The 14,887-nt window shown below is 36.4% G+C and overlaps 2 protein-coding genes across 3 annotated transcripts in view; one reads left to right on the top strand and one right to left on the bottom strand.

Annotated features, from left to right (window-relative positions):
* LOC144447273 (large ribosomal subunit protein eL13-like) overlaps positions 1-14,887 on the bottom strand; it is a 22,433-nt gene continuing 7,546 nt past the window's right edge. The window contains exons 1-4 of one of the 2 annotated variants that reach the window (XM_078137189.1): positions 3,412-3,435; positions 2,196-2,445; positions 1,471-1,644; positions 1-290 (exon numbers count right to left, since the gene is read on the bottom strand). In XM_078137189.1, coding sequence (XP_077993315.1) covers positions 72-290; positions 1,471-1,644; positions 2,196-2,441 — 639 coding nt within the window. In that variant the 5' untranslated portion in view covers positions 2,442-2,445; positions 3,412-3,435 and the 3' untranslated portion in view covers positions 1-71. Of the gene's footprint in view, positions 291-1,470; positions 1,645-2,195; positions 2,447-3,411; positions 3,436-14,887 lie in introns of those variants that run through there. The other variant, XM_078137190.1, reaches the window with a different exon arrangement.
* Positions 4,229-14,887, top strand: part of LOC144447140 (putative leucine--tRNA ligase, mitochondrial) — an 11,672-nt gene continuing 1,013 nt past the window's right edge. The window contains exons 1-15 of the mRNA XM_078137046.1: positions 4,229-4,315; positions 4,835-4,930; positions 5,456-5,676; positions 6,869-6,929; positions 7,560-7,700; positions 8,083-8,175; positions 8,911-9,021; positions 9,258-9,438; positions 10,017-10,237; positions 10,939-11,103; positions 11,593-11,878; positions 12,440-12,613; positions 13,149-13,331; positions 13,550-13,701; positions 14,334-14,567. Of these exons, the coding sequence (XP_077993172.1) occupies positions 4,229-4,315; positions 4,835-4,930; positions 5,456-5,676; positions 6,869-6,929; positions 7,560-7,700; positions 8,083-8,175; positions 8,911-9,021; positions 9,258-9,438; positions 10,017-10,237; positions 10,939-11,103; positions 11,593-11,878; positions 12,440-12,613; positions 13,149-13,331; positions 13,550-13,701; positions 14,334-14,567 (2,406 nt within the window). The remainder of the gene's footprint in view (positions 4,316-4,834; positions 4,931-5,455; positions 5,677-6,868; positions 6,930-7,559; positions 7,701-8,082; positions 8,176-8,910; positions 9,022-9,257; positions 9,439-10,016; positions 10,238-10,938; positions 11,104-11,592; positions 11,879-12,439; positions 12,614-13,148; positions 13,332-13,549; positions 13,702-14,333; positions 14,568-14,887) is intronic.

The following is a 14,887-nucleotide window of genomic DNA, read 5'->3' on the forward strand; positions in this document are numbered from 1 at the left end:
TTGAAAAAGCTGACTTCTTTGCTCGATTTAATACTATACAGATGGTCTCTTGTGAAAGTACAACACAATTTTTACTTCTTCTTAGTCATGGCAGCTTCAGCTTCCTTTTCCTTCTGTCTCTTAGCTCTGATACCGTGTAACCTGGCGTTGGCACGAGCCATACGCATAGCTTGGAATACACTGTGTTTCTTCTCTTCATCAGAAATTGCACGAGCCTTTTCTTTCTTGTGGACTCGTTGGATTGGCATGACTGGACCTGACAATTGTGTGGCCATCTTCAATTCTTCCTCCTGTAAACAATCATAAGTATTGTCAATACTGGTTGTTTTCATTGTATTTATGACATGTTTTGCATATCATTTGTTGTTACTCTTCTCATTTGCATATTATTTCAACATAATTCTGTAAATTTGCATATCACTTGCATATCATTTTGCATCATCATTCATCATCACACAAATCTTACACAGAGCAAATTCTTAAAGACATTGCTTTTGAGGATGGCACCACCCTCATGTATCAATAAAACAACACATTTTATCACTCGGGTATTGAGTATGTTTAATTAGACAGGTGAAAACACTAAAGGGAAAAGTGCAAAGCAAGCATTAAAAGGTGAACAGAAGTTGGTAGACATGTTCTCCACTCTTTTTTCAACTTTGATAACATGCTTCAACTTTGGCAAACGCTTCAACAGAGATAAAAACTTTTCTACGGAGAAACTCTAGCAAAAACTTTCTGAATATGATTGATATTAAGATGTGCATACAGGTTTCTGTTTGGTTGAGCTCCAAGACAATCAGATAGAATTGGGACACATCTTCCACCCTCTCAATACTTCTATCCAGAAGACTTTCAATCACTTATGGTTCTTAAACTACTGACTATTTGTAATTACCAAGTGTTTTCACTTCCTTTTAACTTTACTGTAAACCCTTGAAGCACTGAAGGGATATTTATGTAGTAGCATGTCTTCCCATGGCCATAAATTGCCACTATTATACACAGTGAACAAGCTAGTGACCCATCAATATCTTGGTATATACCAGTCACACGGTGTATGTATGACAAGTCGTAGCTTCACATACACCAATATTTTTGTTCATGGTAGCAACGAGTTGAAATTTGGCCAAGTTTGCAAAATCTACCAGGATTCCCTACCAAAATCATACTCCAAGGTCCATATGGAAAACTATCCAAGTTTTACCCAAACTTTTTCCCATAATTCACACACTTTGGCAACACCACTGTACATGCAGATGAATGCATTTGAAATAGAAGCCACAGTATTGGACAATATATTGACCACTGCCACCAATCAGGTTGACCAAGAGGGGGGGTGTGTCCACATACATGGAAATCCGTTTGCCACAACTTCAAGGGGACAAGATAGAGATAAACAGAATGGTACATCCTTGATCACATATAAGCTGCACTGACACAGTATCAAAATGTCAACTGAATACTTACAGTACTGTCTCCCTTCTTGGGTTGACCAGCCTTCTTGGGGAAGAGAATCAACTTGGAGCGGTATTCTTTAAGACGTTGTACATTAGCTTGAAGTGATTCAGTTGATTTATTTCTTCTCCTGTGGTCCACTGAAATGCCGATTGTTGGTGCCGTTTTCTTATAAATGCCAGCAGCCTGTGTAAGGATGAAGACATAATCATGCATGTTTATAATTAATTTATGTTGCTTTGTGTTTGGAAAATACAGATAGAAATTAAAATTTCATATATCATTGATCCAATATGTAACAAAGGAGTGAAAGAGAATATATCATTGAAGGAAATATTGAAATTTATAATTAATCCTGTCATTTTACCAACTTAATTTGTGTCTTTATCACACTGTTGGTAAATATACCAAGTGCCACCGAACAGGAATATTCACTGGACTTGCATCATCGGTACACATTGCAACATATAGCTTAAACAGTGAGGACTCCAGGAACATGTCCATGGTCTACCACCTACAATGTTCAAACTCCTGCAAAGGTACACAGCATAATGGGTTTATAGGAAAACAAAATGGATGTTATGATCGCTCATTTTCCATAACAGACTTACAACTACGAAGTATACATACCCCCAAATAGGACGATATAGTAGGTAGTCTGTTATAGAAAACAACCCTGCCTCGCTAAAGAAAATGTATACCTTTACTTGATACAATACATATGTAATAATACACACCTTCAACTCTTCCAGTGAGAAACCACGTCCAGTTCTGGTTTTTGTATGGTATTTAAATGTTTGACATCTGACCATTGGTCTGAGTGGGCCACCAACTGGACGAGGAGCGATGCGACGGGCTTTCTTCATACGATTCTTCCTACGTCGCATCTTTCTCATGGGTTGATTGAACCATGTTTTCACCCGTCTTTGCCAATCCTTGTGGAAATGGGCATTGGGGATGACGTTGTTACGAAGCTTGGCCATCTTGCTGTAAAGGTACAAATATATCAATTTAGATTGTTGTCAAGGTAGAAGTCCAATACAGTATTGTTTTTGAAATACTAAATTAGTGAAACTATATACAAATCAGTCTACTTGGTCGTCCAAACCAGTATGACACGGACAGCAAATGTATCCATTACGCCAGTTGTCAACAGTGGCAACAATATATTCACAGCTACCTCTGAGATGTTTTTCATAGTACTACTAGTTATACTAACCATTCATTTATACATTATTAATTGTCCTCAAGCAATCAACGACTTCAAGAACTAATGCTAATGGTGTTAAAAGTTCAAATTTCTCATGGGCATCAATTAATCGGCCATATTTTAGAATCCTATTTTTACTATTAATTACTATAGTCAACATTTACAAAGCCAACTTGGAATGATACAATCAATGCCACAAAATAATGGTTACTAAGCCTCTGGAAAGAATACATTTAAAATGAGTACGTGTGCAGAACAAGTGGCAATTTGGAACTGTCCTAATTTATAATATCTGAATCATTCTATCCTTCACTGTACTATGAGCACATTTATCGTACCATTTCCAAAATTGACAAGGTGAACGAACGTTGTTCGACTTATCACTTTTGACATGCAACACACACATATTTTCTTGAATAACAAAAGGCCGTTTGGCCATTTAATACAGTAAAAGAGGGTATTGATGTGCATACCATCTTTTTTCAAAGGAATAGTCATGGGGTGAATTAAATGTTATGAACTAAAACATGCCCTTCGATCGACGAGGTAAACAAATTCACGCTCCGAGGTGGTCGAACATCTCGACAGACAATTCTTTGCTCGATACATTTATAAACAAAATATCTGCTCGAAAGACATTGTCATTATATAATTTATCTTTGGGATGGGAGAAAAGTAATGCTATCGGGCAGATGGATCGGGAATTGCTTGGATTTTAATACACATCTCGCATCTTATCGTACCTTCTTTAATGGCCGAAAGCGGAAAGAGAGATTGAAGGGCATGATGGGAAAATCAGCCTTCGTCGCATGCATTCTGCGACTCATTCAGCTGAAAATGGTGTCGTATTACACTGTGTTAGCTATTTTAAGAAAGACTATAACGAATTTCTTATTACTATATATTTATGTTATTCTGTATATTACACAGCACAAATAATAAATATTCTAAAAAGTAAAATAAAACTTTGCTTGCGAGGGATATTAATGACCTCCTAAGTTATCCAATTTAAATCTCTATGGCTAAAAATAATCAACTTAGGCGTTCTAAAATGGCGACCTCCATCGAAATATCATCAAGAAGCATGTCATAAAATTTCAAGGTAGGTTTTCGTTATTTGAATACTATCTTAGCGACTTCCAGTACTAGTTTAGAGTTTTTTCTTTACCTCCTGATGAGAAAAACATAGACTATGATCAAATTGTCAATCGCTTCTTAATAGCATCGGAACACGTGGGTAAATTGGTTGTCGATCGCGTGTTATGGACGCCCATCTGAGGCATTCTGCTATGCACACTTACTGCCGATAGACTTTGAAGCAGTAACGTGAAATGTAACGCTGTAGTTAACATGGTGATGCAGCTATATAATATGCTACATTTTTCAGAAACTTATCATGTGACATATTCCATGGATCTGTTGTTATAGATTCATACATATCCACAGTCGAATATAACATTTGGGGTTTTTTCTCATTTTTTTGTGTAAATCCACAGGTCCAACCGTGGTTCAATCCACAGCTCTCTATCACTCTGTTCTGTGTTCAGTCATTAGCTGACCATGGCTTGTATGGCAAAGTTCAGATGGAGGACATCTCTAATTTCTCCTACTCTTTGTAGATGTATTTATAGCCAGACAGGTATATGGGTAAGATAACAAAATTCCACTGTCTACATTTATAGTAAAGGGATATAGTCTCTAAAACTGTTGTCGTGTATTATTAAACCATAGTAGTGTAATTATGTTACCACGTGTCCTATATTATTATGTGTCCTCCCTGAAGAGAGTAGTATGGACACTAAACCCTCTTGTTAATTCTGAAGATTCTTTTGATGAAAATCATATTCCAAACAACTTCTTTAAAAATGCAATCAGAACAGCTGCCTGGCCAAAAATCCTTCTCTTCAGCTGGCAAATACAGAAGGTGTTCGTGGTCTCTGAGTACTCCCTTGTATAAAATTCTACAGGAACACCAAATTATAACTTTGTCTTATAGTTTAGTAATTATTAGATACAGATGATCAGCAGTAGTACTAGTACACAAACTAACAAATGTTCAGATTATGCATGATCACTGTTATTATTACATTTTATGCCACGTGTGAATGTAGAACAACCAAACTAACCCATCCACAATAATGAAAGTCAATTTATTATACCCCATAGGAGAAAAAGTTTACCAAGAAAGCAAGGATTGAAGTTGAAGATTACTGGAAGAAACAGTTGAGGATTCATAATGATAAAAATAACTTGTCTGTCAAGGTAAATAATTCTAAATTTTAAAAACAATGTGATGTCCAAGGTGATGATAAATGCTCAAAGTTTGCTACCCCACCGATTTAAACATAGTTGCCAATAGGTAAACACATTTCCTACATGCCACTGTATTCATTATGTAAATGAACATCAAGATGCAATCATAGGTTACAATCAAGTCAGTGTTTTTCTTTTAAACTTTGGGTCTGATTTAGGTATATTGTTGTGATTACAATTGTTGAATATCTATTCGTACCATACAGTGCCAATCAGGATACAAATGTAGGTAGAAACCTGCAGTACAACAGATATGGATTTTTGTGACTATTTTCCTCACAGTCTCAGAAATCTGTATCAGAACAAAAAACAAGTACACTGGGAGTGTATGTGTACTCAATTTGGAAGTGTTTTCATTGTTCATATCAAATAAATTAAACATATTTGTACTGTTTTGTTTTGCTTTGTTGTGTGAAATTTTATCATTTTGTGCAAAATATAAAATGGGGGTTCCATATTTCTTTGTCTTTGTAGGACAATAAAGACAAGTTTTATGTGTTGGCAATGTTTCCGTACCCGTCTGGAAGACTACACATGGGTCATGTCAGAGTGTACACAATTAGTGACACCATAGCTCACTATCAGAGACTGAATAACAAACAAGTCTTACATCCTATGGGTTGGGACGCGTTTGGATTACCAGCTGAAAATGCAGCAATAGAACGACAGTTACCACCTGACAAATGGACGTATAGGTAAGAAACACAATAATCCTGCTGTATGGATGTCAGACTTTGTAGATGGTGGTAATGTTCTCTAGCAGAATTGTCCACCAACATGTTGTCGAGTCTCTATACGGTAATCAGTATCATTGCGATTTACACCTCCACTCATGTATAGTTAAAGTTGTTACGCTAGAAGTCCTGAGATGCATGAGATACAATTTAAAATTAAACCACAGCCACCTACACAGTTATAAACATCATGTCTTTGTTAATCAATCACAAAATTCTAACCAATAACACAGTCCACCATAAAGTTAGTGTTTATTGGGGCGGTAATGTAATGTCCAAATATGGTGTATATGTCAGCTCAGGATGCTACTTATACACTGTTTACGTCACTATAACAGTTTGGGTTCACTGATTGGATTAACAACTTTTTGTGCTGATTGAGGGATTTTGACCAGACGTGGTTTAGTTAGAGACCACGTTGGCATCTAGACTAACCAACATGGGGCTGTGGGATGTGTGTGCATGAAGGGGGAGGGGGGGGGGGGGAACAAGAACTCACATTAGACATATCTGGACCTTAAAGATTGTCTCATATATCTTCTAGAATGTAATACTCTTTGATCGGATGATTGATAACAGAAGTACAATGTATACAAAACATCAAAGAGAATGTGACAACATAGCAGATTTATCCCTAGAATCTTTTGACTATTTTGTTTATAGATAAGTAACATCACTGTTAGTTAGGGAGAATCTTACATCTTATGGCTAGTACCATTTTACATGTAATGAAGTGCAATCAGATAAAGAAAGTATTGCACACTTCTTACTTTGTTCAGGGAGAATACTAGCAGGATTTTGTGGGACCTCGCCATTTCACATTAGACATAACACTGAAATCATGAAAATTCATATCTTGACTATTCAGGTTGTCTTATAAGTCATCTAGAACTTATTATATGGTACTCTTGCAAATGGGTACAGTGTTTATATATTTTAATTTCATGGTGATATGTTAACGTGAACTGCATAATAGTAACAAGAAATGATACCATATATTGTGATCAAAAGTATGATCTCATCCTGTAGCAGGCAGTAGATTGGTATTTCCAATGTACTGTCGACTGTATTTTGAAATTCAACCAAAGCAATATTTACTGGGCTAGATTTCACACGGTCACTTTTCTGATGAATTTTCTCTTTTCTATTTCAGCAATATTGAATACATGAGAAAACAATTACACAATCTCAGTATGTGTTTTGATTGGGACACGGTAAGTCTAGAGAGAAGGTTATTTGATAGCTATTGACCGCAAACAGTCAGTCTTGTTCGCTCATAATAGAGGGCGCTGTTGATAAATGAGAGCTTTCGCCTGCAAACTATCAGCCTTGTTCCCTCATGATAGATGGTGTTGTTTATGATGTCACCTATACTTTAGACATTCACAAGCTATGCCAGATACAAACTATAATTATGCTAGTATGTTGTATAAATATATATTACAAATGGGTTATAGTGTTGCCATGGTGATTAGGATATAGCCACATTGTAATTAAGGTAAATGGAATTGTTTTAAAAGCCTTCAAATTTAATGAAAAGCATTATGGAGTTGTTGTCGTTGTATCAATTATAAAATTACTATCAAACCATTCATTGTTTGACTAGAATTTTTTCCATATTATCTTTCGAAAATTACTGTTCGATCATTTTCAGAAACAAAAATATGTTAGGTTTTCATTTTGTAATAAGACGTTGACTGTTCCATTTTATTTTGAGTTGCGAAGGGTTTGTCTAAATCAGAGTCTTATAACAAGTTTAGTAAAGGAATCAAACAGCAAACAATTATTCAATGCAAATATGAAAAGTACAACTAATTTGAATAAATGTTTATTTCATTTCACAGGAAGTGTTTACATGCAGGGAAGACTATTACAAGTGGACACAGTATTTATTTGTTAGGTTGTTCCATGCAGGACTTGTACACCAAAAAATGGATTGGGTGAACTGGGACCCTGTGGATCATACAGTTTTAGCTAATGAACAGGTTAGTGAATATGCATTACCAGGTTAGTGAATATGCATAGCATGGACACTGTTGCTAGTCATACCTTTAACAAACAGTGTCCCTGTGAAAGGTCAAAGGTTAAGGGTCAGGTCAAGACAAAAGTGTTTGCATCCCAATAGTGTTTTGGCTGACTAATATCCATCTCCAGTTGTTTTTCATGGTGGGAATTGCCTTCATAAGTCATTCATTTTATGATCAACAGTGTGGTGTACTTTTGTCTGGCTATATGTAATTCCTTGATGAAACTTGTGCACACCATGAATGAATGGTTTTGAATTAACATTGCTGGGTAGAAGTTTGTCAGTGTGAACCATGTTATGAACTCTTTCAAATCTATCTCATTCTGGTACTCCTATTAAAGGTTGATGAACAGGGATGTTCTTGGAGATCTGGAGCTAAAGTTGAGAGACGTTTACTGAAGCAATGGTTTGTCAATATCACTCCATATTCCAAGGTAAGTACGTGTGTTAGTACAGCACTAGCTATGGGCTTGACTCATGGTGTTGTGACTTTCTTAAAAAGGCTGTAAGTGTGACAAATAACTTTATAAAGACAAACATATCTATACCTTCAGTTCTATCCCTAGCTAGTCTATAAAGTATGGCATGTCCTGCTGTGCTATCAGATAAGTCACTCCATGTGACTTGTTGTATCTTAGACTATATATGACAGTCACCCATTCCCAGTTTTGTATTTTGCACATTTGCAACACTGCAGCTATGTGGTCAAATGAAAAGCAAAGGATTAGTTATTTTTTATTTATTCTGCATCGTTCTATAAATTTGTATAAACTTGTCTCCTAAGAAGTCTAGTGAGGGCCAACTCTCACAGATTCAATGTTAATGGCAGGACGAATCCAAAATGACCAGAGAAAACGTGTTGTTCAGTAGAGTTGAACTGAAAGACAGTCTTCTTACATGTACAACGTGGTAAACTGAATCAAACTCAGACCAGGGCTTGAACCCCGACTGTAATGGTAAGAAGCCAATTGTTTAACCTCTCGGCCACTGACATCCTGTTTAAACACTTCAGTCACCACAGCTAGAAATAATCCCACAGTCCTTTGCATCTGAGTATATTTGGGTTATCTTGCAAGTTCTGAGCATGTCCAGTTTAGATTGCAAGTTCTGAGCATGCCCAGTGTGGATTGCAAGTTAGCCATTGTAACATTTCTCTTTTTTCTTTCTAGTCTCTGAGAGATGGCTTAGATGAATTACCAAATTGGAATGATGGTATACGTAGTATGCAAGCTAATTGGTTGACAGACTGTACGGGTTGTGCTTTCAAGTTTAAATTAAAGGTATGGTACCTGGAATTTATCACATCATTGCTCACACAAGTGAAGTAAACTGTAGACTAACTTTGAAACCAATACTGGTAAATTATCAACATTTATGTAAATATTTTCATTCAAGGCTAGATTAAATCAGCTGTAAAAGGATGGTCATTCAGTGAAAGAATAAGAGCAATGTCTGCAGTCATGATAATTAATTCCAACATACTTACTACAAAGTAATTCTAATGTTACACTTACAGGTTAACAGTACATACATAGATGACACATTGTCAGTATATACAGACAACCCAGAATTGATCTATGGGGCAGCATTCATCATACTCAAACCATCACATTTGTTACTTCATAATAAAGATATACTAGATAAGTTACCTCAGGGTCAAATACATGAGCAACTCTCAAATATAGAAGAACTCTCAGGTAAGTTTTGAAATTCCTTGTTTTGTGTTTGATCTTTATTAATATAGTTGAGGCATCCTGTATAATTACAATGTAAAGACTAATCATAGACCATACACGAAAGGTCTGGTATGGACTAATATGGTGAGATCTCTTTTGACAGACTAAAATAGAAACAGACTGAAAGTATATAACTGTAAGATGATGACATAGGATGATACTCCAGTGCAGCATTTGTTTGTGTAGACTTCCAGTGTACATTTTCAAGGCGTTCCATTATTACACTATAGGCAGACTCAGTGGAGTTTTCACTCTACTGTCTACAACGTATGTTTACACTATATTGATTATGGTGTGGTTATCCACATCACCATGGTGCTGATATCACCTGTTTATGTGGCCTACCTACCTACAAGCCTACAAGATAGTTTTTGTTTGTGTCTGTCTTTGCTTGTCGAAACTGAGATTGCCACAGTCATAGCACCTGAGAAGGTGATTTCAATATTCTTTATTTTATCTCATTCATTCGTATTACCTCAATATTATGAGTTCAGAATAAATGTTATTTTTATTTTGACCATTTTTGTATCTTGTTACAGTATTACAATTAGACATCACTGCAGAACACCCCTTTACCAAAGAAACAGTACCAATCTTTGTTGCCAATGACGACAGATTTACAGAACATTATGACGCTCTTATTGGTATACCATGTGGTTGTCAAGACGACGTGAAATTTGCCAGAAACCATAACTTAGACTACAGAGAAGTCTTGGACAGAAGGGAAGGAGATGAAGATTTGATTGTTCATTCTGATCAGGTATCTTTACTCCACTAAATCTCTACATTTAGTTGCTGTTAACGGACCTTTCCAATAAAGTAAGCCCTCTAGTGGTGTGGTGTTACTTTGATGTGAAGGAAGGGATGTTGAAGACATTGAATCAACATCAATCTAACAAATTCATGATTATTCGATGTATACTGTATTCATATAAATTCTAAGCAGTGCTCTCGCTGGTATTTTTTGCTGGGGAGTATAAAGTAGTCCAGAATGAAATGGAAAGAGTTAATGAGATCATCCAAAATGGTGACCAAAATGTCTGTAAACAAATTCAAACTATGGAATTGATTTTACAAACCATGCATTATTTCAATGTACTTAATATTCTAAAAGCCCCTTCCCTCCCAATCCATGTTGAGTTGACAGTAGGCACATCGCTAGGAGTCTCAGATTTTGATCTCCCAGGCAGCTAATTAATACCAACTTTCAGACTGTTAGGTGGACTGAGTTCTAACAAATATGTGCAGTCACAAAAGTACACATAGTCATGCTTTATAGTCTTATTTATGTGTTTAGGTTCATTTCATAATCGTGCCGTAAACTTGTGTTGTACTTCTTTGTAATTTCTGTAACAGCTGCTGTTTTTAATTCCCCAGATAGGCTGGACACTATTAGTATTATGTATGTTTACTACGATTTATTTGTGTATCTGTTTATTTAATTTTTTTCCCAATTTTCAGTTCAGTGGTATGATGAAAAACAAAGCCAAGGAAGTTATTACCAGCTTTGCCAGACAGCATGATATTGGTGGTCACATGAGCAGTCCTAGGCAATTTCATTGGCTGATATCCAGACAACGGTATTGGGGGACACCAATACCCATAATTCATTGCCCAAAATGCAAGGTACTGAAGGGTATAGATTTTCATATATTACCCCAAAAGTAGGGATAATTTTCTTAAGAGATATCCAGAATCCTTTTATTTCGGCACACGAGTTGTGGAGGAAAAATTACTGAAATTTACAAAGGGGAACAAGGGGGTGTGGATGGTGTGGTGCATTGAAAACACTACATGTAACTGTAACATGTGCCTAGCCATACAAGCAGCTACAAAATACTGTAGCCTATTTTCAAAATATTTTTTTTTGTCAAACATCACTGCAATTCTGCATTATTACCATTGTGTCTTTGAATAAAATGGGATCCCTACATACCAGGTCAGTTCTGTTGTTCTATGGCCAGACAAAAAAACATGTTTTAGATTGTAAAATAACATCTTTTCATGTGTTTTGATAATCTGTACCTGGAATAGTGGTGTAAAGTTTACAATGTTGGAGTACATTTGTAAGATTTGTAATTTACTGTCAAATGCTTGTGTTGTATTGTATTACAGGCTGTTCCCGTACCCCATGACCACTTACCTGTGAAACTCCCTAAGCTAGCCAGTTTATCTGGTAAAGGTTTGTCACCGCTATCACAGATCTCAGACTGGATTGACGTTGACTGTCCACAGTGTGGTGGTAAAGCCAAGCGAGAGACAGACACGATGGATACGTTTGTAGACTCAGCCTGGTATTTCTTACGATTCTGTGACCCTCACAATGCCATTAAACCCTTTGATAGTGAAAGAGCAAACCAGTTAATGCCGGTTGATCTCTATGTTGGTGGTAAAGAACATGGTAAGTTAATAATTTTCTACCGGAGGGGGCTATTTATTTGTAGGATTTATAGGATTAAAACTGAATTGTGCCTCAAAGGTGAATGCCTCATGGGACCTACCATACCTGCATATGTATTAGATGAACAAAACATATTCTTGACTATTTAACTGAAGTTAATAATTACATAAGAGTCATGAATATTCATTGTTCATCTGATACATATATGCATGGCTGCTAAGTCCCATGATGCAACAGTGATAGGACAATGGAGGTGAACTAGTTTCCATTTGATGTTTTTTGGTAATCGCATGAACTTTATGTGATGTGAAATCATTAGATAAAATCTCTAGTACCCAGTGTTTATGAAAATACCTTTATTTTCTAGAGTGGCATACCCATCCATCCCCAAAAGTTTGAAAACGATAGACTTGGTTACCAGACCACTTTGTTCTTGCTGGAACATTTCTCTATCACTGTGTTAAAGTAGATTTGCACCTGCAGAAGTGTTAGTGTGCATTGGCATATTTGTGTATGCCCATCTCATTTCTGACGTGTTTTGTTTCATTTCTATCTCCACAGCAATTATGCATTTACTATATGCTAGGTTTGTGACCCATTTCCTACACAGTGAAGGCATGATAGAACACAAGGAACCCTTCCAAAGACTTCTAGTACAGGGCCTAGTCATGGGACAGACGTTCAGAGTGGACAGCACAGGACAGTACATCAGTAAAGACCAAGTTGAATTCTCAGGTAATATGTCGATATAGTAACATCTACGACCCATCATAGCCTTAGAAATTACTGTGATCAAAACGTTGTTTTATCAGTGGTGGACAATGAAAACTTGATTTGCAGATGTCCAGAAATCATATTTCATGATTAAAATTCTCTTACACATACGCATAACCAAAGCACACAGCAGGATGCAATCCTTAATATAAGGGGAGAAATTCTCCAAGCCATCTGTTATTAAAACAGTGCAGAAATGAAGATCAAGCGTTTAGTATGTGTATTTGTGTATGTTGCCATGTGTATCTGTAAGGGAATTTGTGTCAGTTTGATAGTAGATGTATGAGAAGGAAGAACTTTTCACCACCTTCAAAGTCAGTTTTCATTTTTCACCATTTATAACACGACATTCTGATCAACACAATTTCTATTCGGCAGCTGTCATCGTTGTATAAATGTATACTATATACAGTATTTAAACCTACCTTTCAGCCTTGGTCACATGATAACCAGTCACTATGGTAACGACTTTTGACCTTTGACTTTTACCTTCCAGATCAGCAAGCCATCCAGAAAGGAAGTGGTCTCACAGTAACTGCCAAGTGGGAAAAAATGAGTAAATCTAAACATAATGGTGTGGACCCAGAAGACACTGTGGAATCTTTTGGTATTGATACAACCAGACTTTTTATGCTGAGTGGGATTCCACCAGACCATAATATGTTATGGAACACTGAAGGTAAGTACTGTAATAGAACCCGGTGTCATGTGGATGCCAGTTTTTTCGAGCAAAGCAGACAGCACAAAGTTGTTCAGCAAATTTTAGATAATGTTTCTCTTTTCAGTAGCTGTTACGCTTTCCCTAGTCACAAGCATTTAGTGATAACTAGTCTGCTGTAGTCATATTTTCTACCAATCAGCAGCACTCTGAACTTGTTATCTCTTTTCCCTATCTAGCTATTAGTGGTATTGTGAAGTGGAAAAACAGACTGTGGACTTTAGTGACACAACTTATAGAAGCAAGACAAAAACAAGAAATTGTGCTGAAAAAACAGGATTTCAAACATGAAGAGAAAATAAGAAAAGAAAGAAATATAGCTGTGGAAGAGGTGTGTTGTATTTATTATACAAGTATTTCCAACTACTTATCATACATGTCTATATAGGTACTAATCTAATTAGATGTAGGGAAACTGCTTGGTTAATGATTTATTTACCTCTATTTCTTTCATGTTTGCTTCTATTTTGTTGTTCCTTGGGCGATTATCTTCTGGAACAACAAAATTGAAAACTAATGACAATAAATGAAGGAAGTAGAAATAATAAAGCCATTGAGGTGTATTCACCACATCAGATTTTAATCATAAGATAAGTACATGTATACAAGTGTACGCTAGTACATGTCATGCACACACACACACACACACACACACACACACACACACACACACACACACACACACACACACACACACACACATATACACATAATACATGCATCATGCACACAAATATACAAGATATACATACGTACATACATACATACATACATACATACAACACACGCACACACACACACACACACACACACACACACACACACACACACACACACACACACACACACAATAGCTCAAAAGTACCTTTATCTACATTTGTTGTTGGGGCACTGTGCCTTCTATGAAGACTTGTTTTTAATAATAACTTTTTATCCTATTTTTGTCCTGACAACCATTGCTAGGTAACACGTATGTACAGTGAAGAGTACATGTTTAGTGTTGCTATATCAAGACTACAGAAGCTGTCGAATCTCTTACGTAAAGCACCCGACTCAGTTATCCAGAACAGCGCAGAGTTTGAACAAACACTGTGTGATATATGTATAATGCTTGCACCAATGGCACCTCATTTTACATCTGAACTCTGGAAAGGACTTTCAAGTCTGCCTAGCCATCTGTGTCAACATTACCAATGGGTCAGTGTTATTTTTTGAACTTTGAACTTTTGAACATTGAATATTCATGATTCCTAAGTGCTTATTTCCTTCAGATAAAAGTTATGAATATTTATTGTTCATCTAATACATATCCATGTATGCTAAGAACTTGAGGCACAGTTTCCACTAAAAGAACAAGAGGTGAAAAGAGTTTCAATTTAGTGTTTTGTGGCGACCGAACAAAATTTATATGTGACATCATGAAATGTCTCTCCAGAACCCAAAGTTTATTAAAATACCTCTATTCCCTGTTGTGGCATTGTGCTGGATGCTGGAGGTCATTGCTTTGTTTTGTTACT

This window comes from Glandiceps talaboti, chromosome 16 (assembly GCF_964340395.1).
Source record: "Glandiceps talaboti chromosome 16, keGlaTala1.1, whole genome shotgun sequence".
Taxonomy (NCBI): domain Eukaryota; kingdom Metazoa; phylum Hemichordata; class Enteropneusta; family Spengelidae; genus Glandiceps; species Glandiceps talaboti.